The sequence below is a fragment of the Macrotis lagotis genome, chromosome 4 (genome assembly GCF_037893015.1).
Source record: "Macrotis lagotis isolate mMagLag1 chromosome 4, bilby.v1.9.chrom.fasta, whole genome shotgun sequence".
NCBI classification, from domain to species: domain Eukaryota; kingdom Metazoa; phylum Chordata; class Mammalia; order Peramelemorphia; family Peramelidae; genus Macrotis; species Macrotis lagotis.
The window spans coordinates 24,454,939-24,479,235 of NC_133661.1; the positions used below are offsets into that span (position 1 = coordinate 24,454,939).

A 24,297-nucleotide genomic window follows, 5' to 3' on the forward strand; every position below is an offset into this window, starting at 1 on the left:
ACATAATGACTTACCCTCCGCAGGGAGGCTTCGGTATTAACTGGATTTTCTGGGTGGACCCATTTCGAAGTGGGTATGCTGAGTCCTGAGTAGGTATGTGTTCCATTAGGATACTGCCAAATAAACGGGTAGAGTCCGAGCTGATTATAGGAGGTGGGCGGAGGATGTGCTTGTCCGAGGAGATGAGGTGAAGGATGCTGTAGCATCTGCTGCTGCTGCTGGTGTGCTAGGGCTAAGTGGCTCAAGCTGCTGGCATGAGCAGCCTCTAGTCGTGGGTGGCCGCCTAGTAAGGAGGCTGGAGGCACTCCAGGTAACACTGTCGGAAGCAAATGAGGGTGGTGAACAGAAGGGTGGGGGGCACTGTTCAGAGGATGAGCACTAATAGAAGGCAAAGGGTTTTGATTTGAAGACCCAGCCAACATGTGGGGAGCGGCACTTAAAGTAGGGTGATGACTGCTTGGATTGAGACAATTTCTATGGGATGAAGAATGAAGAGGGTAACTATGCTGGTTTAAGAATGATGGGATGTGATTATTTCCTGTCTCTTGCCCGACAAGCGCAGGATCTCTGTAAACTGTGAAATGCTCATTTTTATCAATGATAAGAGGGCTCTTGGTGGTTTCTAATGCACTGACCCGAGTTGGAACTGGATGAAAACTAGATCTTGGTAAATCATGTTCTGTTTTATTTGTCAACCTTCTCTCCCCAGTGTTTGGGAAGATGCTCTTAGATTTCACAGAATCAGGAGAAAGAGTGAGTTTGGGTTGAATCACATCAAGTAAGGAATTGGATTTTGGTTTGGGTGCATCTGCTAAAGAACCAAATTTGGATTTCAGAACTTCAGGGGGAGGACTTCGCTTATGCAGTTTGCTGTCTTCAGTTAGAGAAACTACACTTAATGAAGAGAGAAATGGTGCAAATGGATTTTTATCTTTTTCAGCACTCAGAGGCTCACTTATAGATAAAGGGTTGTTCATAACACCAGATGATGATAAATCCATTTTGTTTACAATACTACTAACCCAGCTCTGTTCAGGATCCTGTTTTCTTGGTTCTAAATATTTTGGATTGGGAAACACAAGTTTTGAGTCACTACTAAGAGGCTCTACTTTCTGAAGTGCCTGAAAACCAAAGGTCCGTGTGGTGTTTTCCTGAATCACCTTTTCTGAACCAGTGTCATTTGTAATGTCAATCACACACTTTGGTGTAGTCGGTTTGGACATAAACGGCTCCTTCGGTGCTAATTCCAGAGTGCGCACTTTCTCTGTTTTGCACTCCTGAATACGTAAATGATTGGCATTTGGATCATAAAACAAAACCTCTTCTGTGGCACCGAGAAGAGGCTTGTCACGCAGTTCAAGGCCAGCTGGCTTGAGATTTTCTGCATCTTCACGTTTCTTATCTTCTTGGATTTGAATCCAAAGATTCTGAGTAGTGTGTTCTCCAGTTCCATCACCGTGTTCATCTCCATTCATCTTTAAGCTGTTTCTTTTCCTCAATTCATTTTCAGCAAGCTGCTCGGCAGTTGGCTGGGTCATTCTTTTTGAATTTTCTGAGTCGCTAAATTCAGAAGAGTCTGAAAGGTGGTCTGTTCGAAGTCTTTTTAGTTTCTTTCCTTCCTCTTCAAGTTTTCTTCTTTTATTGAGCAATTGTCTACTTCTGCTTCTAAAATTTTCTACAAAAAGAAAAACATTATTTTTAGATACCAACACAGCATGGGCAGTTTTTAAGATTTGTTTTATTTATTCCTTGTGACTCTCCAAAAAAAAAAAAGGGGGGGGGAAGAGTATATTCCTACCTGCACGGGTTAGGAAATCACATTTCTCTTCCCTCATCCTCCCTTCCTCTAGCCCACCACTATCTGAGCTCTTCCTCTTGTTCAATCGAATGTTTCGATGCTGCTGCTGGTGTGAAGCAGCCTGGGAGTTCATGGCTGGTTTTGGACTACTGACAGGAGCGCTTGTGTAATGGCCCTAAACAGAAGAAGATGATGATGATGAATACCTCGGCACACTCATATGGACACAAAGACTCAGCGCGAGGACACAAGGTGGGAGGGAGGAGGGGAGAGAGATGTTATCCACTGGCTCTTAAGTCGTCTACCTACGTGAACGGTGGAGCTACTTTGAGTAGAGCGAGGCCCACGGCAGGACAGGATGCCGATGTCTTCTCCTTTCAACACAGAGGGAACAACATCATCAAGAAAGGTCATTTGAACCAGAGAAGGATCGACATTCTGTGGTTCTAGTACCTGGTTCAGGAAACAACAGGAGGACAATAAGCATTGAAATCACATTTAATAGCAACAAGGTACTAATGATTCTTTCCTTTTACCATTATCACACTGGGAAAAAAAATAGAGTCTGGCATTTGCAGGAAGAAAAATATAAAAAGCTCTAAGGTTTAAACTCATCTTCATGAGTTCAAATCCAACTTTAGACACTCGCTGTGTGATCCTAGGAAAAGTAATTTAACTTCATTTTGTCTCAGTTTCCTCATCTATAAAATGATCTGGAGAAGGAAATGGCCAACTCTCCAGGATCTTTGTCAAGAAAACCCCAAATGGAGCCACAAAATTAAACACGACTGAAAAAAAAGGACTGAACAAAAGCAATAAAAACTCCAACATCTAATCAAAAGTTCAAACTTATCAGTTCCAAGCAAACTCTGAAAATGGATAAGAATCAAACAAAGGCATAAAAGGAAGGTGTTAAGAAAAATTCACGTAAGAAATTAATAGTAGGAGCAGCTAGGTGGTGCAGCTGATAGGCACTGGTCCTGGCTCAGACCCTTGATACTTACCAGCTGGGTGACTTTGGACAAATCACTTAGCCCCAATTACCTTCCAAGAAGAAGAATAAGAAGGAGAAGAAGAAGAAAGAAGTAGTAGTAGTAGTAGTAGTAGTAGAAAAAGAAGAAGCAGCAGCAAGAAATTAATAGTAAAAAACAGAGGATTTAAGAAGATGAGTTACACAACCACAGGAAGAAGAAAAAAATGAACCAGGCCCAACTGTGAAGTGAATACAAGAATGGGCACAGTGAAAAGATGGAAGGTCAACGTGAAGATAGGAAAACCTATGAATGCTAGGCACTTATCACAAGTATCATCTCATTGATCCTCAAGGTGCTCTCCTCCCTCCTGAGACAAACAAAGGTTAAGTGACCGGCTCAGTCTGGAGGCTGGATCTGACCCCCACAAGGGATAGCAGAGGATGAGGCGGATCTTGTATCATGGAAGGGCTAGGGGTCAGGAAGGCAGATGAGACTGACTCAGGAACGACCACAAACAATTCCTCACTCCTGGCCCAAGGCCTCTCTGAGCCACCTAGCTGCCTAGGAAAACATTACTCTTTGGTCCTTAAAGAATTCAACTACAGTATTTTTCTGAGGTAAAATTGTTTCTCCAAGAAAATCCTTTATATGTAAAACTCAACTTTAGCTTTCATTTAAAGATTACAAAGTACTTTTACTACAAAAAAGTTACGAACAGTAACAGAATGACCACTCTTTTATTCGTTTTCTTACACTTATTTATAATATTCCTATGATATTCCTCTCTTTACTTCCCACTACCCTTGGTGGTTAAGAGGTAAATATGTAATTTCTGGATTACAGGAAAATAAGAGATTCCATATATGAATGAATATTGCCCAGGCTATTCTGAGATTTTAAGCCAAGATACCTAGTAGTTTCCTGTTTAATATATAGCAAATGAATGTTTCATTGTGACTTCAGTAACTGGAATAAAACTGCGAAAATCAAATCTTGATTTGTTTCACAAAGTGCTAGAGTAGTTGTCAGAGTTCTCATTAAGGGAAGCTAAGCTAGTTCAATGAAAAATTAATACCTAATTGATCATATCTATTGATTTGGGGTTAGAACACTGACAAATTTAGATTTTTTTTTTGGTTCCTCTATTTCAGAAACATATGTGAATAAATTTGGAACAGGCAAACTTAATATGTTTTTTATTTCCATTATTTAAAAAAACCTAAAAATGAAAATTAGAATTAACTTACAGCATTATATTCCAGCAGAGAATTTTGTAATTACCAAACTACCTCTTTAAAAATATCAGCTAAAATATTTACCTGGTCATTCATAACAATCATGGTGCGGGTGAAGAGGTCATGGTGAGTAATTACACCAGTAAACCACTGGGTGGCAAAATCTTGTCTGTATATTCTCACTCTATAGCAGTTTAAAGAATTTGGACCTTTAAAGGAAATATACAGAGAAGTTTAGCAGACTGGAAGTGCATTCTACAATTCTATGTATATACAAAGGTTATAGATTTGATAAAAACACATATGTAGACACAGCACACTCACATGAAGGCTAATTTCCATATATTTTGAAAAAAGTAGAATTTTTTTTTCTGATTTGGAATGATTCTGAGGTTAACCTGTAAACAGGTTATTTGATTATTGTTTAAGAATTTTACATTATAAAACTAAAACGGTGGCTCCTGTTGCAGGCCCTAGTGCTCAGCATGCTCCCATGGCTTCAGGGTCAAGCCTTGCCTCTTACACTTGCCAATGTGGCATCAACCATGCAAAAAATCCTGAGAGCAATGAATTCACAGGTTTGGTAGGGAAAAAACACTGGCTCCCCCCCCCCCCCCCCCCCCCCCCCGCCACTGATTATTACTAGAAATGAGGCCCAGAGGGACTCTCAGAGGAAGACCATCCAATCTAAAAACCTCACTTTACAGCAGAAGAACAGTAAGTGATCTGGTCTAATTTCTTTCAAGCAGTTAACTGTCTGAGAAGTGAGATTTGAACCATGGCATCTGATTACCAAGTCATGCTTCTTTCCACTGATCCAAAATACTTCCATAGGAAGCAAATGAAAAGAGATGATGGTCTAGAAGCTAGCAGAACCAATGGCTGCATACCCACACATTAGGGTTGGAGAAGTAATTCTGAATTTGGTGTATTTGGTCCTGTAGTGACCAAGTCTGTCTCCTAAATAACCATATTTCTTATTCTTTGGAAGCTAGGAAAAGCTACTGTCAAAATAATCTTAACATATCCATGTGAACATACATGACTGCAGCACAGAAAGCAACAGGCTTTAGATAAAGAAAATGCTTTCTGCCAGGTAGAAGAAAACAAATATAATTTTTAAAATTAGAGATTTAAAATTAGACCTAAAGCTCAAAAAGGTAATACAAGTTTTAAAAGAACAAAATGATAAAAATCATTTTCTTGGTTAAAGAGGATAGAAAACATAATTGTCAATCAATAACCAAACACACTATCATTTCACAAAACCATTCTCAAGCCATTCATAAAATAAAGATATTTGTTAAAATCTTTCTCCAGAAATTAGCTGGACAGTAAAGGTATAGAACTGTTCACTAAGAAGGAATACTACTAGTCCTTCAGAATCAGAGGACCCCGACAACCAGCCCATCTGGGGTGACTGGAGGTGTGAGCTGCACAATTATGTTTCTTGTGGGAAGGGGTATCCAGCACAAGGTCTCCTCACAGAAGCACTGTACCCCAGGGCATCTGATCGACAGGACACAGGACTACTGCAGACTCTCTTAGCTTTAATTGGCTTCACTTCCTCCCATATTAGGGAGCACCCCAGCATAAAATATCTGCTGAGAGAATAAGATCAGCCCCCCACCCAATCCATACTAGCCTGTCTCTCAATTTGACTAGTCATTGCCACGGCCTTTCCTCTGGGGCCTTTAATACAAGGAGAGTGTCAGCTTCTCACTCACAGGATGACTGCAGCCCCCCTTCCTACATTGCAGCAGCCACCCTGATGGCAAGCTGAAGCAGAGGCCTCATGCTGACATCTGCCTTTGATAAGCTGGCTCCAGACGACCTTGTCCAATGGTTTGCCCACCTCTGTTTTGGCCTGGTCTGCTTCAGCTCTGGGGACTTTCCACCACCCATTCTCAGGGTCTTGGCACAGATGCCTGACACCCTTGCTCTCTGCCTAGACAGCACCTTCTTTACTTTGACCTTGTAGAAGCCTTCAGAAATCAGTTCTATTTTGATCCTTCTGCCCCAACCCAGAAATGACTTTGCATTTATTCTGTGTATATTTCAAACTCACATGGGGGGGGGTCTCCTCTACAGAATTTATAATCACTTTATTATAAGCCTGGAACTTCGTGGTTCTGCTAGTTTTAGAAAAGGGAATGAACTAGTCAGATTGGTCAGTCAGAGATGGATAAAAATAAAAGGAAACCAAATGAACACTGATTTATTGTGGCAACTGGTTGGGAGGGAACTAGGCTACCTTTATCAGATAAAACAGCCAACATTCAAGAGAAGTCAATTATGGCTATGGAAGATTGTGAAAAAAGAAAAAAGGAAAGACCAATGGGGTGGTTCTGTCATTTCCCATTCACAAGATCCCATGTGGTTCTATGCCTACCCCAGCAGCTCTCCACTCAGCTAACTCAATAATCTGCTCATGAAATATTAAAGAAAATATCAATGCCCAATAATCATTTTGATAAATGAAGCTGGCCATTTGAATGGGTCTGGAATTGTGGTCTCTAAAAGAGGACTTGCACAGGGTCATAGACAATATTTGTTCCCAGGTTCATCTGACTTAGAGCCAAAGCTTTCCTTCCTATGTCATGAGACTTTCATTTCTATTCACTACTTTCAACAAAATCCACAACAAATGAATCATCCAGGCACTACTGATTCCCATGGTATACAGAAAAACCAAGACCTGGAGGGGCTCTGAGCCACGTGCTGACATCCTGCATCTCTCAATGATCTTCCTTTAGAGTTCCATCATTTCCTGCATCCTAACAGGTTTCTCCACACCAACCCACTACCCTCCATCTGGTTGTCAAAGACATATTCTAGAATCTATAAGTTTAGCCTCCTAAACAGGCTCTTGTGATCTCTTATTACTTCTAAAAATCAAAGAAAAATCTGTTTGAACCCCAAAGCTCTGTGGCCTGGAACCTTTATCGTTCTTTATCTTTTTCCCCTAGTACTCCTCTCTATACATTCTGCAGTCTGCTTGCCATTCCTCACGACGGATGCTCTGCCGGCTTTTCCCTAGGGAATCACAGATCTGAGGTAGAAGACGGGAAGAGATTGGGGGGTGGGTGGGTAAAGAAGGTAGGGGGCTTGCTCCCAGTCATGTGACTGGCATGGCAAAGGCAGTGTGAAGGCAGGGCTTTCCTGACTTTAGTCTACAATCTATTCCTGACCTCTTCATAGCACCTGAAAGATCTTCCCTCCTCTCTCTGCCTCTGGGAATGTGCAGGAGAGGAGCCCTTGCTAGTCCTCCAGGCCAGCATCATCACAGTCTATGTCAAAGCTGCAAAATAGGCCATCCTGGCCCGTGCTCACTCTGAGGATGGGCACATTCCAATGCAAAGCCAGGAGGCTCTTTGTAAATATTTGGTGGATTAAGTACTGCAGAGCTTTAAAGTCATTAATTTACATAAATTTTTTTTAACCCAGACTTCCCCTTTCCCATTTTCTAGGAGGTCCCACAAATATGAATAAGAGAAGGGCCACATTAGATATACCTGGAGCATTTCCCCTTATGTGGCAAGGTTCTAAAAGGTGCTTTTTATAAAATATTCTTGCCTTTGATTCTCATCAGAATCCCTCAAAGTAGTTGTTAGTATTTATTATCTCCATTTTACAGGAGAAGAAATGCAGACAAATAGAAGTGAAATGACTTGCTGTGCAAGGTGAGACACCTATGAAGTGTCTGAGACTGGATCTGAACTCAGGGCTTCCTGACTTCAGGCCTTGGATACCTATTGAGCCACCTAGCCAACAACAGCAGGAGAGAGAAGAGACTCCGGATACTTCTAGAAATACATGGAATTCTACAACCACTGATGTACTTGTGTGAATAAGAAATCCAAGATTTCTTACTTGTAGACAATGGCACCAGTTTGTGTCAGCTGTCCTGACCCAATTCTTCTCCAAACTGATCTGATCGGAGATTTTACTTCTGAATGGTCCCCCCCCTAATCATTGAATCAATGACAAAAGATCCAGACAATGATTAAACTATTAATGTCATTATTCCTGTAGCAGGGTGCAGAAAACATCTATTTCTTTCTCCTTGAAGATGTGAATCATACAGTTCCATGGAGATGCCCCTTTGGACTCCATAACACCTCTCCCCATCCCCCTTCTCTCCAAGTCAATCAATGCTCCTTTAAAAACTGAACTGAACTGCTCAAGAAAGTCAGACAAGGGTGTGGCACAGCAAACCCTGGAAAAGGAACTATGCCTGAATAAAAACAACTGGAAATTCTAAGGTAAAAAGAGGACAAGGAAAGGCATCACAATCAAGCTCCCAGAAACAATCTTTTTCTTGATTTGGGCCCTGTGGGGTCTTTCTTGACCTCTTTTCATTCCTTTAAGTTTTGCCTCACAATCCTTTTCTTTATAATCCAAAAATATTCTGAGTTCTCTTATTTTCTTCTCATTTGGTCCTTTCCTTCATGTACTGATGTACTCATTTCTTTTATCAATCTGAAACTAACGATCTTGCATATTTACTTTATCAATGAGCAATCAGACAAAAGTGAAGCCTTTTACCACAGAAAACACCAAAAAGGATGCTCATTCATAGCAGAAAAATCAGTGAAATAGAAACAGGCCTCAAGATAAACATTCTCCCTTTTGTACATAGACAAACTCTCTGAAGTCAACCAAGATGCCTCCATGAGGGGGACCAAAAGAGTAAAAAGCAGGCTTATAAAACATGATTCTCTTCATAATTTTGGAAAACCTGCAAGATCACCGAATTAATATACTAGTCCAGTCTTAAAATAATTTGACACAGGGAACAGACTTGCACATGGAAAAGCCCAAATTCAAATCTGGATTCAGACCCACGTTACTCTGGAGAAATCATTTCCCATCTGCCTACCTTAGTTTCCTTATTCCTAAACTTAATAATGAGATATTATTATAAACAAGAATCCCATTTATAAGATAGGTGGTCTTCTAATCTTCCAAAGGGCAGGTAGGGAGCAAAGTACCAGGCCTGGAATAAAAAAAACCAGTTCAAATTTGACTTCACACACTACGGCAACTTCACTCTGTTTGCCTCCATTGCTATATCTGTAATTATAATAAGAGGGAGAAGGAAATGACAAACCACTTCATTATCTCTACCAAAAAAATCCCAAATGGGATCACAGGTAGTTGGACACAACTGAAACAACAAAACAACTACTTCAGCCTTTTGAAGACTTTTGGGGAGGAAAGAGACCCCCTTCAAAATTAACAATTTTACTTTTCAATAGCTTACTGTCACTTCCGCTATGAGGGTGTTACTGATTCTCTACAGCTTTCAGTGACCTTGTTTCTAATCATTAGAAACTTCTTTTGAATATTTTTATTTGGGACTTACTTGTATCTCTGTCATTTCATAGGTATTTGCTTGATTTCAATAGGTCTAGGTCTTGAAGAGTTATCTCTATTTCTCTCTCAATATCTAGAGCAAGGGTATCCAACCTGTGGCTCCCAAAGGTCATTCACGTGGTTTTTTTACATTTAATTATTATACTCATTGGTAATATGGGTTACTTTGTAGTCATAAATAAATATTAAGTTCTTTATGAGGCCCAGAGAAGCTATAAGGCTGGACACTCTAGACTAGAATAAAGGTGGGCTGATTGTTTTATTGCCTCAGTCAGTCAGTCACAGGTCTTAGACTAATTGGATTCAAGACCTTTAAATTGCACAAGAATCATGCTTGGGTAAACTGAGGAAACCTGGACACTATCCAGAGGTCATCTATAAATGAAGAGAGAGTGGGGGATACAAGAGACAGGTGTGAGCTGTGACAGAAGGAGTAGATACTGGTGAGGGTGCCTGGCATCTCAGAGTAGAACAGCTGGAAGGTCATTTCTTCCCCCAACTTCTCCCTGGGGTGACTGACTATTCAGACAATAATATGGATAGTAATATTATCTGCTGTTTTGTTATCTTCAACTTAGAGACAGATATAAATATAAAATTGGGCATCTCTGCATAGTTGAGAATTTTCCTCACCAAGGGTTTGTGTGACTGAATTAACAGCTTTTCATCTGAAAAGGTTAAGAAAGAAGGGAAGCAGGAAACAGAGGGATATGTTAGGCCTAAACAAGCTCATTAGCTTAACAGACAGGGACACTAGCACAAAGTCTTGGAACTGGTAGGTCTCAAAGAAACAGAATTTCAGATAACGACTGCCAATACTCTCTTCTAATCAAACTGAAACTCCCTTCCCTCTGAAGACCTACCAAAAAAGCCTTTCGTGTCTAGGGAATTAGTACACTTACAAGAACTGTTCCATAATATCACTGAGAAGTCTCAGCTTACTGAGCTCAACTCTGTGTTCTGCTCACCAATTTGGTGTGCAACCTTGAGTAAACCATTTTTGTTTTCAATATCTTCACTTCCTCATCTGTAAAATGGAACTATTATGAATGCTGTCTCCCTGGCTTAGACGATTATTCCAAAGATGGTGAGATTACATAGAATGACACACACAAACATGTAATTTTTAAATTAAAACTGAAAATTCTCATTTATCTGGGATAGTGGCTAAGGATTAAAGTCACAAACTGTTAGCCAAAATAACTAACATAGTGTGTTGAACAACTTTTCAAATAACCTTTCATTTGATCCTCCCAACAACCCTATAAGGGAGGTGTTTCTATTATCCTCATTTTATGGAGAGGAAATTGAGGCCAACAGGTTAAGTGACTTGCCCAGGGTCACATGGTAGGAAGTGTCTGAGGCTAGATTTGAACTCTGGTCTCTGACTCCAAGCCTGATATACCTTGCAGCACCCCTTTTACCTTGAAGACTTTAATGTCAAGCTTCCACCTTCTACCCTCCTTCCAATGAAAATTTTTGACAAGGAATTCACTAAGCTGAATTGATTTTTTTTTCTGTTCCTTGACTATGTTCTTTTTTGTTTTGTTTTGAGGTTTTTGCAAAGCAAACGGGGTTAAGTGGCTTGCCCAAGTCCACACAGCCATGTAATTATTAAGTGTCTGAGACCGGATTTGAACCCAGGTACTCCTGACTCCAGGGCCGGTGCTTTATCCACTACGCCACCTAGCCGCCCCCTTGACTATGTTCTTTTTCAAAACATTTTAAAAATATTTTATTTGTTTTTTCCAACCTTATACAATGATAGCTTTTGCCATTTTTTTTTTTGGGTTAGGCTTTGAATTTTACAATTTTTCTCCCTAACCCTGACAGAAAGCAATCTGATCTAAGCTATTTGTTTATAACCATGCTAACATAAATGAATACTGAACATGTTGGAAGAAGAATCAGATCTTTACTACAATCTTAGTAGAAATACTAACAAATAGCAAAGTCCTGATAAGGCTGATAAAGAAGAGAAATGGAGGCTTGTGCAATAGAAAGTCCAGCTCAGGATTTCCTGCCTGGAGTCTTCTGAGATGCCTTGTTTTGCCCCTGTAAAACAGGTGTAGCAGGAGCAAGTCCCGCTCAAGGCAAGAAGCAGGTGACCAGGTGAGTCAGCAGCCAGAATCTGAACCTTAGCATGTTTTCCTTCCTCTCCTCGGCTGTGCTCACTGGAAGGCCTCAGGCACCAAAGGGGACGGGAGGGGGAAGGGAGGAGGTCTACGTTTATTTTAATGCACACCCATTTATAATTTACACACATACACAGAAGAAGAGCAGAAGCGCAAGAAGGTCATTTATTTTCTCCCATACACACACACACACACACACACACACACACACACACACACACACACACAGTTACAGGCTGTCATGCCACATTGCACAGAACACAGAATTGGCCAAAACAAAATAAATGAAATAAAATTCACTTTGGTTTTCTTGTAGTTTTCATTTCAAAAATGAAAACCCTGAGTAAATGATTAAATTTAAGTTCCCTTTCACTTTTCTAAATAAACACACACAATGTATGGTAGTATACTAATGGTAGGAAAAAAAAATACTTTACTATAGCCAACATGTGGCTATCTTATTGATTTATAGCAATTGTAGGAAAAAGAAAAAACCCCAAAACCTAACATCTCCCTGAGTCAGTGAAGGTCAAAAGCAGGAACAGCAAAAATCCTAACACTATGCCCTCCTTTGACTATGATGGGGGCATTTGGGAAGCACAGGGCTGGACCAACCAGGCAGAAGAAGTGTGGCCTCAAGGCAGGAGGGAAGGAAATGGTCTTCAAGTCATTCAATTCGGTCTGCCAACTGAGGAGAGAATTTCAATATGAATCTGTGGAGGGAGTGGTGTAGGGAAAGACAGTGAAGTCAAAGGACACTAGTCAAGATTTTCAATTTTTGGTATTGCATTTGGATGTAGAAAAATCAATCACTGTTCCTGGACTATTGCATTGCAAAGTGAGGTTCTGATGTGTACATCAGAGGACTGTCCAACAAGCGGGTAGCTGAAAATAGGATCAGACCCCCTCAACTGAGAGGGCAAGAGGTCAGAACCGCAATCTGATCAAGACATTACTTAAACACACCAGCTGCTTCTCCACCCTTTCTGGACCTGTTGCTTCTCTTAAAAAACAAAACAAAACAAAACAAAATGCTTTGATTGTCTAAAGGTGGTAGATTTAAGCCAAAGGAACAAGTCTTTTCTAAAGTCAGAGTACATCATAACTTAGCTATCTTCAGTTATAAAAATATCATGCATTGCCAATTACTCCATTCCAAGGTCATCATAAAAATAGCCAACCCCCTTCTTTTCTATGTTCCAAATATTGGGTCAAATTAAAAAACTACTCACAAAAACTAACCAACTAAACCAGACATAAACTGGGAAGTCAAGTACAAGGGACCCCCCCCCCCCCCTTTAAGTGACTGAGCTAAGAGCTCTAATGTCTTAAAAGGAAAACACCAGTCAGTACTCAGCTCATAGGTTTCTAGGTCAAACAACTAAGCTACAGAGGCCCAGCTCTGATGCCTCTTCAAATTCAACTGCAAAAATAAGTCACATATTTTTCTCCAACATTCCATTCCTCTCTACCTTCTATAAATGATTCTGTACTGTAATCATTTTCTAGGTAGATATTTAACCAGGTATCTCAGAGCAGAAGAACAGGAAGGTCATTTATTTTCTCCCTAATTACTGCTAGCACATTAATACCATATAAAACCTCACCCATAGGGATCTTGACCTTCCTTTTCTTTTAGTAAGAATTCACTTCAGCTGCTGGGTGGGCAAGGCTGGGTAGATATTATAGGTCTTACAAACCTTTATAAATCTCATTTTGGTTTTGCTTTTTTTTTTTTTTAAGGGTTTTACAAGGAAAAAGGGGTTAAGTGCCTTGCCTAAGTGTCTGAGACTGGATTTGAACGCAGGTACTCCTGACTCCAAGGCCATATCCACTGCGCCACCTAGCCACCCCCTGGTTTTGCTTTTTTGAAAAATAGAAGACATGAGTGAAATAAAATCTAGGAGAAAGATTTCTAAAAAACTTGATAAATCAACAAAATAAAAAAAATGCATTTCTGACAAACTGGAAGGAGTTGCTGGTTTTACACCTAGCACATACTAAATTAACAGTCCCTACCTTCCCCCAAATGGCATACATCAGATTAGGGGAAGTAACATGGACATATAATAAATAGTTGCAGAATGTATACAAGGCAATTTCCAAAGAACTGACATGGGCAGCTTCATGCAGGAGGAGGTATCTGACCTCCACATTGAAGGGATTTTAAGAGATAGAAGGGATGAGTAAGTTGTATTGGGGGTAGGAGGCTTGGAGAAGAGGTTGAGCAGAGCAAACCTCATTTGGCTGAAGTACGGGGCAATGCAAAGGAGGCACATGAAAGCCTGGAAAAGAGGGTCAAAATCCTCTTGGAAAGGGTTTTAAATGCAGAACAGAATTCCTATTTGACTCTACAGGCAAGAGAGAACCACTACAAACTTTTTTTTTTAGGTTTTTGCAAGGCAAATGGGGTTAAGTGGCTTGCCCAAAGCCACACAGCTAGGTAATTAAGTGTCTGAGACCAGATTTGAACTCAGTTCCTCCTGATTCCAGGGTCGGTGCTTTATCCACTATGCCACCTAGCCGCTCCTGACTACAAACTTTTTATAACAGGAAGATGAAATGATTAGACCTATATTATAGGAACTATCAGCTGGGAAGCTGTGTTGAGGATGAGACAGAATTGACTATCATTCATCAGGGCAAAGGAGAGGGTGAGGAAGTATTGAAAAAGCTTTCTGATTTGCAAGGTGATTTATAAACCCAGCTGCACTAATCCTCAAGTATGAGGAAGGAACTATTATCATTCCTACTTTACAGACCCTGATACAGAGGCTCAGAGAGGTGGCCCGGTCCAAGGACTTTTAAGTGTCTGGGGGTTTCTGGGGGGTCTCCAGGGCAAAGCATCCCGCCACTTCCTACCAGTAGCAATAGACAAACTAGGAGAACTTACACTCACTACTGAGCTGTTTGATCTCTAGGATCCTTCTGGTTCTAAAATCAATAATCTTTTTAATAATCAAAATTGAAGACAAAATATCCATGCATAAATATCCATCACTATTTCTCTCAGAAATTTAAATGTCCTTACTTCATTACTGAAGCATTTAAACTATTTCCTTTGAAAAAATAAACCCAGCCCCAGGTGACCAGCATCTATCTGCCCCTTTTCCCTATTCTCCACTCAGACCCTGCAATAACCCAAAGTACACACAAATACGCTTGTGGGTCTCACATTGTTTCTCTCAGCAAGTAGGCAGTATTCAAAATTCATCAATCCTCTCTGATCAGACTGAATTCTTTCAAAATTATTAGTTTTTTACAATGACATCCCGATAGTATAAATCCTTCTTTGGGGCAAGCACAATTGGTTCTTCATTGGCTGGAGACACTTGTCACCCTTTTTTTGTTCATCCCTACTGAAGTGACTAGAAAGCCATGGATTTTGGCTATCACTGTCCGGGAGATTTCAATTTGAGGTTTCTTTCAGAAGGTGACTGCCAGGTACTTTCTCCTTTTTACTCTGCAGCCTTGTTCTAAAAGTTCTGGGCAGTTTTCTTTCACCAGTTCTTGAAAGATATACAGCTTCTTTTTTGATCATGGCTTTTAGTGTGGTGTCCTTATTCTCTAATCATCTTTTCTTAATCCAGTTTCCAAAACCAGTCTACTACTTATTTCCCATGAGTTCTCACCAACAATTACAGTACAAAAATAAGAGGTGAGGATTTTTAAAAAAGCTAAAATAAAATCACATCCATTTCACAGACCATCAGCTCTTCTAAAAAGGTATATCACCATTCCTTGACATATATGTGTATACGCACACGCACATACATACACACTGTTCAACTTATTTCATAAAGTTTACTTTTTAAGGACTTTAGCATAGAATTTGTTTCTTGAAATACATTATGTGACACTAAATATCAGACTAAGGGACCTACATGGAAAAATTGGCATTTCACGAATTATAATTCTATACTTCTTTGCCATGTGGGTTTTCAGGGAAGGGAGTCATCCACTGCCCTTGTCCGGAACATCATCAGCCTCCCCAGGTGGTGCAGTGGATAGAGGACTGGCCCTGAAGTCAGGAGGATGGGAGTCTGAATCTGGATTCAGACACCTGACAATGACTAGCTGTGTGACCTTGGGCAAGTCACTCAACCCTGATTGTGCTGCATCCAGGGCCAGCTCCAGCCATCCTGATTCCTTGGCTCTGGAGGAGAAAGTGAGGCTGGTGAATTAACACAGCCCCTCCTCATTCAAATCCAATTCATATATCAACTCTCTGATGTCATTCACGATCTTCAAGAACAAAGGACCAGGGTGGCTAGGTGGCACAGTGGATAGAGTACTGGCCTTGGAGTCAGGAGTACCTGAGTTCAAATCCGGCCTCAGACACTTAATATATTACCTAGCCGTGTGGCCTTGGGCAAGCCACTTAACCCCATAGCCTCAGAAAAATCTAAAACAAAAAAACAGGACCAATATCATCATCATCCTATTTTCAAATGAATATATTCCTGCACTGCCTAGCTTTCCCCACAGTAGCTCTCCTTTGCATGTTATCCTTCCATAGTAGTTCTCAGCCTAGGATCCTCCCTCCAGGCAAAGGGGAGCTGAAAGACCACTCAGGTCCTTAAACCCCATCAGTTCTGAGTATGTTCACACCTTAGGAGGATGAGTTCAGACCAGGGTCTGAGGAGACCTAAGGGAAAACAAAAGTATAGTAGGCTGTAGAAGCCAGCCCTGCAATAAAACCCCAATTCAGGAACTATGGCTGAAAATACACATACACACACACACACACACACACACACACACACACTTACATATATACATAGATGACACTGTATAGAATTATCAACCTAGAAGTTTAGAGAATAACTCTACAACTGAAGATGCAAGCATTTTTACATATCTATAAATGAATGTCGATAGACTATATTTTGGATCTTGAGGATCTTCCTGCCCAAAAGAAGAGGGCGAAGTTTGCTCCCTGATGATGGGCTGCATTCATTTCAATTCCTTGCATATTTATTCATAAAAACTGATCATAGGTCTATAATGCTTTGCCATTTACTTTGTTCCATTTTTTTTTTTTTTTTTTGCTGTAATAAGAAGAGCTGTTATAAAGATTGTGGAGAATATGGAAACTTTTTGTGGAAAGATGGCTTCCTTGGGATATAAGCCCAGGAATGGAGTATCAAGTTCAAAAGGTGTGGGCATTTTAGTTAATTTATTTGCCCTATTCCAAACTGCTTTTCAAAAATGGGTTATACCATTTTAAAGTTCCACTAACAATGTGTGAGTCTATTCTTTCATAATCTCTTCAACACTGACTTTTGTAATTTTTGCCACTTTATAGAATGTGAGGTGAAACATCAGGGTTGTTTTGATTGGTATTTCTCTTATTATTCGTCATATGGACCACTCTTTCAAGTGGTTGCTAATACTTGGCAATTCTTTTGAGAACTGTTCCTATATTTTGACACATCTATTGGGGAGCGGCTATTCTTTTAGTTTTAAGAGCAGGAAAAGAGTGTCACTAATATAAAGAAAAGAGCATGTTGAATTATTCTTTCTTATAACCTGGGTACATGGGAAGAGGAAAAGGGTTGGGGGTAGTAGGTATCAAATGAACTTCCTTCTTGCCTCAAGTAAAGGAAGATAGCACACACATGGAGTTAGGGACAGCTATATCAGCCTCGACAGGAAAAAGTGGTGGAATGGGTGGAGAGGGAGGATAATAGCGAGGAGGTGCAAGCAAAAGAAAGTCTGACTTCAGAGGGTGGATGCTGGAAAAGAAAAGGAAACAGAACCAGAATTTGAGACATACAATTGGAATCAAAGGATAAGGGAAGAGGGGAAGGATACCAAAAGCAGCTCTTTGGGAAGTGCACCCTTTGACAAAGGAAGAAGACACAAACAACTGTCTTAGCAAAGCTCCATAACCTTAAGGGGGAGATGGCTTCAGAATGAATGTAGAGCAAAGAGAGCAGAGCCAGCCAACTCATTCAACACTCTTGGTTACTTTTGAAAGCCTCAAGAACTCAGGGGCCATGGATCCCTCACCATACTACAGACAATCCCCCAACAGATACAATTCAAGGAAGCGCAATGGAGGAGTTTGTTGTACTTAAATATACATTTTTACACTAGGATTTCTTTTTCTTTAAATTGGAAGAAGATTTAGTGAGGGCTACTAAGAGTGTTTATAAAGGGGGGAAGAGGCATTAAAACTTTAAGAAAACATCACTTCAGAAAGAAGCATTAACAGGATAATAAAGCAACCCAGTGGATTTACACACATCCACCCCCCCCCCCCAAAGAAAGCTGCAATCTACTCTTTACTGGGGGTCTGCCAAGCAGAGGATAGAGAATCATTCATTGGAGGTTTGACTAGATGGGTTTGCATCTCCTTCCAATTCAGGGACTGTGGCACAAATAACTGACTTTTAAATATACCAAAAAAGTGAATTTGAAAATTTTGATGAAACATCAAAGTATGTTCATATGAAATTCTACTAATGCTGGTGAAATAGTGGAGTGAATATTCCTTTTAAAAGACAGTCCCGGGGGAAGCTAGGTGGCATAGTGGATAAAGCACTGGCCCTGGAGTCAGGAGTACCTGGGTTCAAATCCGGTCTCAGACACTTAAGAATTAATTACCTAGCTGTGTGGCCTTGGACAAGCCACTTAACCCCGTTTGCCTTACAAAAACCTTTAAAAAAAAAAAAAAAAAAAGGACAGTCCCAAGATTTTTAAAGCAGTTTCTTGAAAAAAAAAAATCTGGCTCCTGTACTTTTACACACAAAAATATTATAGAACACACACATGGTTTCCTGGTTCTTAGCCACACCTACTTTTAGCCAAACCCCCATTCACTGTACTTGATGAACAAATTTCTCGTCAGTGGATTTCAGTTTCTTGGCCAAGTCCCTAAACTATGAGCATTTCTTTTCATCTTGACTGTGGATTTCATGCACCCCACATAATTTCCAGATAAAAATGGTTTCTCTCTCTATTTCATCTAATTGCACCTTCCTGCCTGCTGGAACAAGATTCTCTCAGGTCAAAAGTCATCAAGTATTTCTGTATCCCTGTCATAAAACTTTTCAAGAATTAGGAAGGATAGAGGTCATGAGTGGCCCTGGGCCTCAGTTTCTTCAGCTGTAAATGAAAGAGTTGGATTAAGTTGTTTTTGAGCTCTTTCATGCTCAAGACCCAAGATAATTTTCTTTTAATTCACCAACACAAGTTATTCACAAGTTCAATTACTGAGTCACCTCAACTTCAATTTCCTCAAACTCATAAAAGGCTGGGAATCATTTAATTGTTTCCAAAGGAATCAACAAATATTTTTACTCAAAAGCCTAAGCTAAAGGACAGTAGTTTCTCTACAGAAAAAGATCAACTTGAGATAAAATTACATTATTTTTCCATAATATTTTGCAGAAAGCTTGAGACTTAATAGTCACCTCAAGAACTGTCCTGGCTAATAAGCCACTCAGCTATCACATTTATGCTTCAAATTAATAAAACCACACTTAATGAAATGTTCAAATGCTCTTTCTCATACAAGAATTGTAGTCACTGTAAGTTTTCATGATTAGTTTTTTTGGGAGGTAGGGACTGAGGAAAGCACACTAGATTTGGATTTCAGCTGTCGCTTCACCTCAAATTTTCTAATCTATAAAATGGAGGAGGGAAAATTGTGCATGACCTGTAAGATCTGAGCCCTGTGGTATTATTGTATAGTGACCTGTGATACTACCTCCAGACTAAATTGTGCCTTTATTCTCTTGTAGTTCTTTCCCCTGACCTTCCCTAGGCTCTCCACAGACAATCTATCCAATGCGCCAGGGGTTTGACTGACCAACTTTGGCCCTAACCTTTCTCATACAAGATCCCTCTCTATGCAACACCTCTGACAAGTGACCATCTCTTCTCTCCTTGAAACTTCCTGTAAAGGATTGCTAACTCATTTCAAATTTCTGACAGTTCTGTTAAGAAGTTTTAATTTATCTTAGCTGAAATCTGCTTCTCTACACATCCTATTATTGTTTCTAGCCCTTCTCCCTGTGGCCAAGAAGGACAAACCCACTGCCCTTTTCCTAAAGATCACCCTCCCCCATTGGAGAGAGCCACATGTGTCACCATGACTTTGTAAGTTAAACATCCTCTTAGCAGGCCAATGTTGGGCCTCGTCATACTTCGTAGGATTTGGTTTAGACCCACTGGTGTTTTACTTCAATTTAGGGGGTTAGATCTAAACTCTGAACTTCACTGAGGTTTTCTAACTTTGTCATGAGTTATTGATCACCTGGTTGTGGATGCCACCCTTCACCATGGTTCCAGGTCTCACTTTTCCTGCTTGCCACCATGATCTCTGATTCTAGGTTAATTTTCTCTTGATCCCTCATTGGTGGGAGGTGGCTTTAGGTTCTTTTTTATTTTATGTTATTATTTTATTTTTAGTTTTTGCTAGGCAATGGGGTTAAGTGGCTTGCCCAAGGCCACACAGCTAGGTAATTATTAAGTGTCTGAGGTAGGATTTGAACTCAGGTCCTCCTGACTCCAGGGCCAGTGCTCTATCCGCTGCGCCACCTAGCTGCCCGTTAGGTTAACTTTCCAATAATTTCTCTTAAGAGATAGCCAAATCATTATTTTGTCTGGCTATCTTGATCTGGTAATGAGGCAATAAAGGGGAAGATATTAAATGTGTAGAGGAGATAGGAACTAGGAGAAGTCTTCAGAAAGGACAATGGGAGGTTGACAGAAACAGCTGCTTCCTCAAGTTCTGTGTAGGCTTCATATAAAATTGTTTCAAAAGATTGTGAAGATTTGAGTTTATACCTCAGCAGACATCAGGACAAACTTGGAGGACTCTAAATCTCATTGCAACCTAGTCTTTCCATTCAGTTCTTTCCCTGTCTAGCCAGTGGATTCTTCCCTTTTCCTTCCTTGAAACACGGGGTGAAACAAAATGATGACAGAAATTATGTAAATTTGGTAACAAAGGCCAAGCCTGAATGCTCCCAGGAGTGACTTGTTTAATATACCACAATCTCCCTAGGCCTGTTTCAATCATTACTATAATCAACAGGATTGGATTAGATTATGCATAATGTTGCTTCAGCTCTAAGAGTTTATGAATCTAATAAGGAAATGAAGATGGATGCAGTTTCTTTTCTTTATCAACCATAGGGCATAGTGGGTACTTAAGAGCATTTTTCTTGGACTTTTAAAATGCTATACAAGGTGTGTGGGGGGTGGGGGTGGGAGGGAGAGGCGGCTTGACAACATCTCTCATCTAATTAGGCTACTTGTGAGCTCCCGAGTCTGTGTGCTGACAAGAGAGGCCTGGACTTCAGCAAAATGTTATGTTTCATTAAGTAGCAAAAAAGGGTCTTGAAGTTTCTGCTAATACTGCTTCTCCCCTTGTCGCAGATGCTGGGCCCGACCCTGGGAGACAAACTAGGAAAGGGAAGAGATGGTTCTTTCTCTTCTTTGATTTTTACACAAGGGTCCAGGGAACTAGCACTAGAAGGGACATCAGAAATCCAGGACCTCATTTTACAGACAAGCAAAGTAAGGACCAGGGAAGTCAAGAGACTTGTCCAAGGCCACACAAGAAGGAGTTGATCTTGGATTTGAATCCAGATCTTGTGAGCTGGTTGGATTTTAAAAGTTGGCATATAGGGGCGGCTAGGTGGCGCAGTGGATAGAGCACTGGCCCTGGAGTCAGGAGTACCTGAGTTCAAATTTTTTAGGTTTTTGCAAGGCAATGGGGTTAAGTGGCTTGCCCAAGGCCACACAGCTAGGTGTCTGAGGCCAAATTTGATCTCAGGTACTCCCGACTCCAGGACTAGTGCTCTATCCACTGTGCCACCTAGTTGCCCCAACAAGTTTTCAACTGACAAAAAAAAAAAAAAACAAAAAAAACTGGATGACAATTATACCATTCTGAATCTGGGTGGAATTATTAGCAAGTATTCCAGTAAACCTTTATCTTTAACTACAACAATTATTAGTATTCTGAGAGGGCAAAGCCATTGATGTTTATAAGCATATCTAAGTATTTTAATCCTAAATTTCATCAGCTTGAACGTTTCAGCATTAAAAGAGACTGGCCATTTTCCCGAAATACGTTCACATTACTACTGCCTTTGAAGATACGGTGTAGGTATAATCTTCAGCCTTGTCCTTCCTGATTGCTCCTAACCGCCCCCCCCCCCCCCCCCCCCCGTGCCTTCCTTACTTTATACATACCCTACAGTTATTAGAAGGGTAATGATGGCCACTTCCATGAAAACATAAACTCCTTAAGGAGCAGGGATTGTCTCATTTTCTCACAATCTCTAAAATATTTGCTGACTGCTTAGATTTAGAATTAAGAGAGCTCTGTTGTCAAACGACTGGGTACATGTTTTAATGTGAATAATAATGGCCAACAGCTTCAACTGCTATAAAACTAGAAATGTTCTTGGGTTCACTAAGCACGGCCTCTTCGCTCCCTCCTCCCCATTTTCCAACCCAGTGTTGAAGTTGTAAAAATTGACTTCTTTGAATCAAGACAATCCTACAGGGGAGTGAGTAGGGGAGGGATGGGGGTAAAGGAAGTGAAATTTAGGAAATATAACCTATTTTATTCTTATCAGTTTTGATATACCTAATCTACTATGATACTTGTCTATAAAGGAATGAATTTAATGGACAGGAATTCACACTAATTCTCTTATACACATAATGTTAAATACCCTAATAGCTATTTCACAATTCTCCAAGCTAGAAAATACTTAAGATAAATTTTTCTTTAGTCCTAAAACTGTAGTTTCCTCCACAAAAATATATAATAATTTACAAAAGCCTGGCTTAACTCTCCACGTTAGAAAAACAAATTGAACGAAGAGTACTTTTGACTAAACTACGGCATGCAATTGGAAAGAAACTCACAAAACTGGTTCATCAGTATTTATCCGTGTTGGACAGTCACTTACTTTGCATGACGGTCTGATCCCAGACCAAGAAGACTGACTCTGAGAGAACTGCTTAGTGATATCAATGACATCTTAAGTTTCTACCTGAAACCAAACTATCATATATTTAATTATATTTTCCTGACAATACAATACAGAATTGATCTTGAAATTACAGAAAGACAGTTCAAGCCTTGGGAATTGATGAGGTAACCAAGAGAGAAGGTAGAGCTGAAAAGAGAAGCAGGCACAAGACAGAACTCTTGAGAGACATGCAGAATTTAATCAAGATGATTAAAGTGGGAAAGGAGAAAGAAGAGAGAGAGGTAGAGGGGGTCACAAAAATCTAGAGGAGAGAGGATCTAGCAGAGGATATGGGTAACAATGTTAAATTCAGCAGACAGGTCAAGGAGGGTAAGAAGTGATGCAAGTCTCTCAGATTCGGCAGCCAAGAGATGGTCACTTTGAAGAAGAAAGTTTCACTTAAGTGCAAAAGGGAAGGGAAAGGACGAAGAATTATCTGGGCAGACGGATGTGCCAGACCTCGTGCTGAGTGACATTTACAAATATTATTATTTCATTTTATCCTCCAACAAAGGGGGGAAGAGTATTACAGTTGAAGAAACTGAGGCAAAAAGGCAAAGTGTCTGCATTTAGATGAACTCAGATTTTCCTGATTCTAGGCCCAGCATTCATCCACTGTGATTGTCCCCAGCTGCTCTACCACTAATTCAACAGACTACTCTGTTAAATGTTACATGACTAGTTTAGATTACTAATATTGATGATAGTGCTTCTAAAAACCTTAAGTACCCTCCATGTTTAACATGTCATTATTAGCCATCTTGACTAATTTTTATTATTACTTGTTCCTGCAAGTGAAAACGACCCAATGCTTTACAATTAATTTGCAATCACAAGTTTTTGTGCCCAAATGCCAAGTTCCAAAAACCATTCCTCACTGCCTTCTCTTCAAATTCATGTCCCTTCACTCCCCCTGTGAAAATAACTATTGTATTTAAACCAAGGAAAATAATTTTATAATTAACTATTTAAAATTGGAAATAGAAATGGAAAAATGGCAAACAGAGGAAGCCCTTTCTTCTTTAAGACAGCAGGAGGGGTTGGAAGCAGCACCTACTGTTTCCACTCACAGCTGGAAGGGACTATCCTTTTCTTTTTTTAAAACACTAATTTTCAACATGTCACTTTTATTCTTTTTTTCTTTCTTAAAGAAGTAGATGCCAAAGGATATTCCTAATGCCCTTGAAGAACTACAAACACTCATACCCAATGTGATGCTCTCTTCAAGGAAGGCAGAAGTGGTAGGATGCAAAGGTAAATCCTGCCAGGGGGCCCCCTCCCCAAGCAGGGCTCCAGGCTCCAGTGAAGCTCAGGCAAATGGGGCATATGGGGCAAATACAGGCATGAGGGGTTTTCCAAACAGAAGACATGTTAAGATGCCCAGAAATGAAGAGAGGGGTCCAACCAACCACACAAAAAATCTAAATGTCCCTCTGGCCACTGGGCAGTTTCCAGACTGCAGCCTCTAAGCTGAGGACATTCCACCCAGATGACTGACTCCTAGATGTGGACCCCAGTGAAACCAGAGGACTGGCTGCCAGGGAGGCCATTCAGCCTGCCCACAGGAGCCCCCTCCCAGCCACCAGAGCAGACCCTCCATTCCCAGTTCAAATCAAGTGCTAAACTGTGTGGCTGCTACCCCCCCATCACTGTATCTCTCCTCAGATGGTCCCTCTCAACTGAGGTTCTCCTTGCTCTGACCCTCCGCTCCCGCCTCCCTTGTCGCCAAGGCCCATGGGGGTACACTCTCTGTTCCTAAGTTCTGGACTG

The 24,297-nt window shown here is 40.5% G+C and overlaps 1 protein-coding gene across 9 annotated transcripts in view; it reads right to left on the minus strand.

Moving 5' to 3' along the window:
• The window catches only part of JMJD1C (jumonji domain containing 1C), a 204,624-nt gene that overhangs the window by 37,844 nt on the left and 142,483 nt on the right, over positions 1-24,297 (minus strand). For 6 of the 9 annotated variants that reach the window (XM_074232354.1, XM_074232353.1, XM_074232352.1 and 3 more), the window contains 4 exons: positions 4,092-4,216; positions 2,108-2,251; positions 1,799-1,973; positions 15-1,675 (listed from right to left, as the gene is read on the minus strand). In XM_074232354.1, the coding sequence (XP_074088455.1) occupies positions 15-1,675; positions 1,799-1,973; positions 2,108-2,251; positions 4,092-4,112 (2,001 nt within the window). In that variant the 5' untranslated portion in view covers positions 4,113-4,216. Of the gene's footprint in view, positions 1-14; positions 1,676-1,798; positions 1,974-2,103; positions 2,252-4,091; positions 4,217-24,297 lie in introns of those variants that run through there. The other 3 variants (XM_074232351.1, XM_074232350.1, XM_074232358.1) reach the window with 2 other exon arrangements.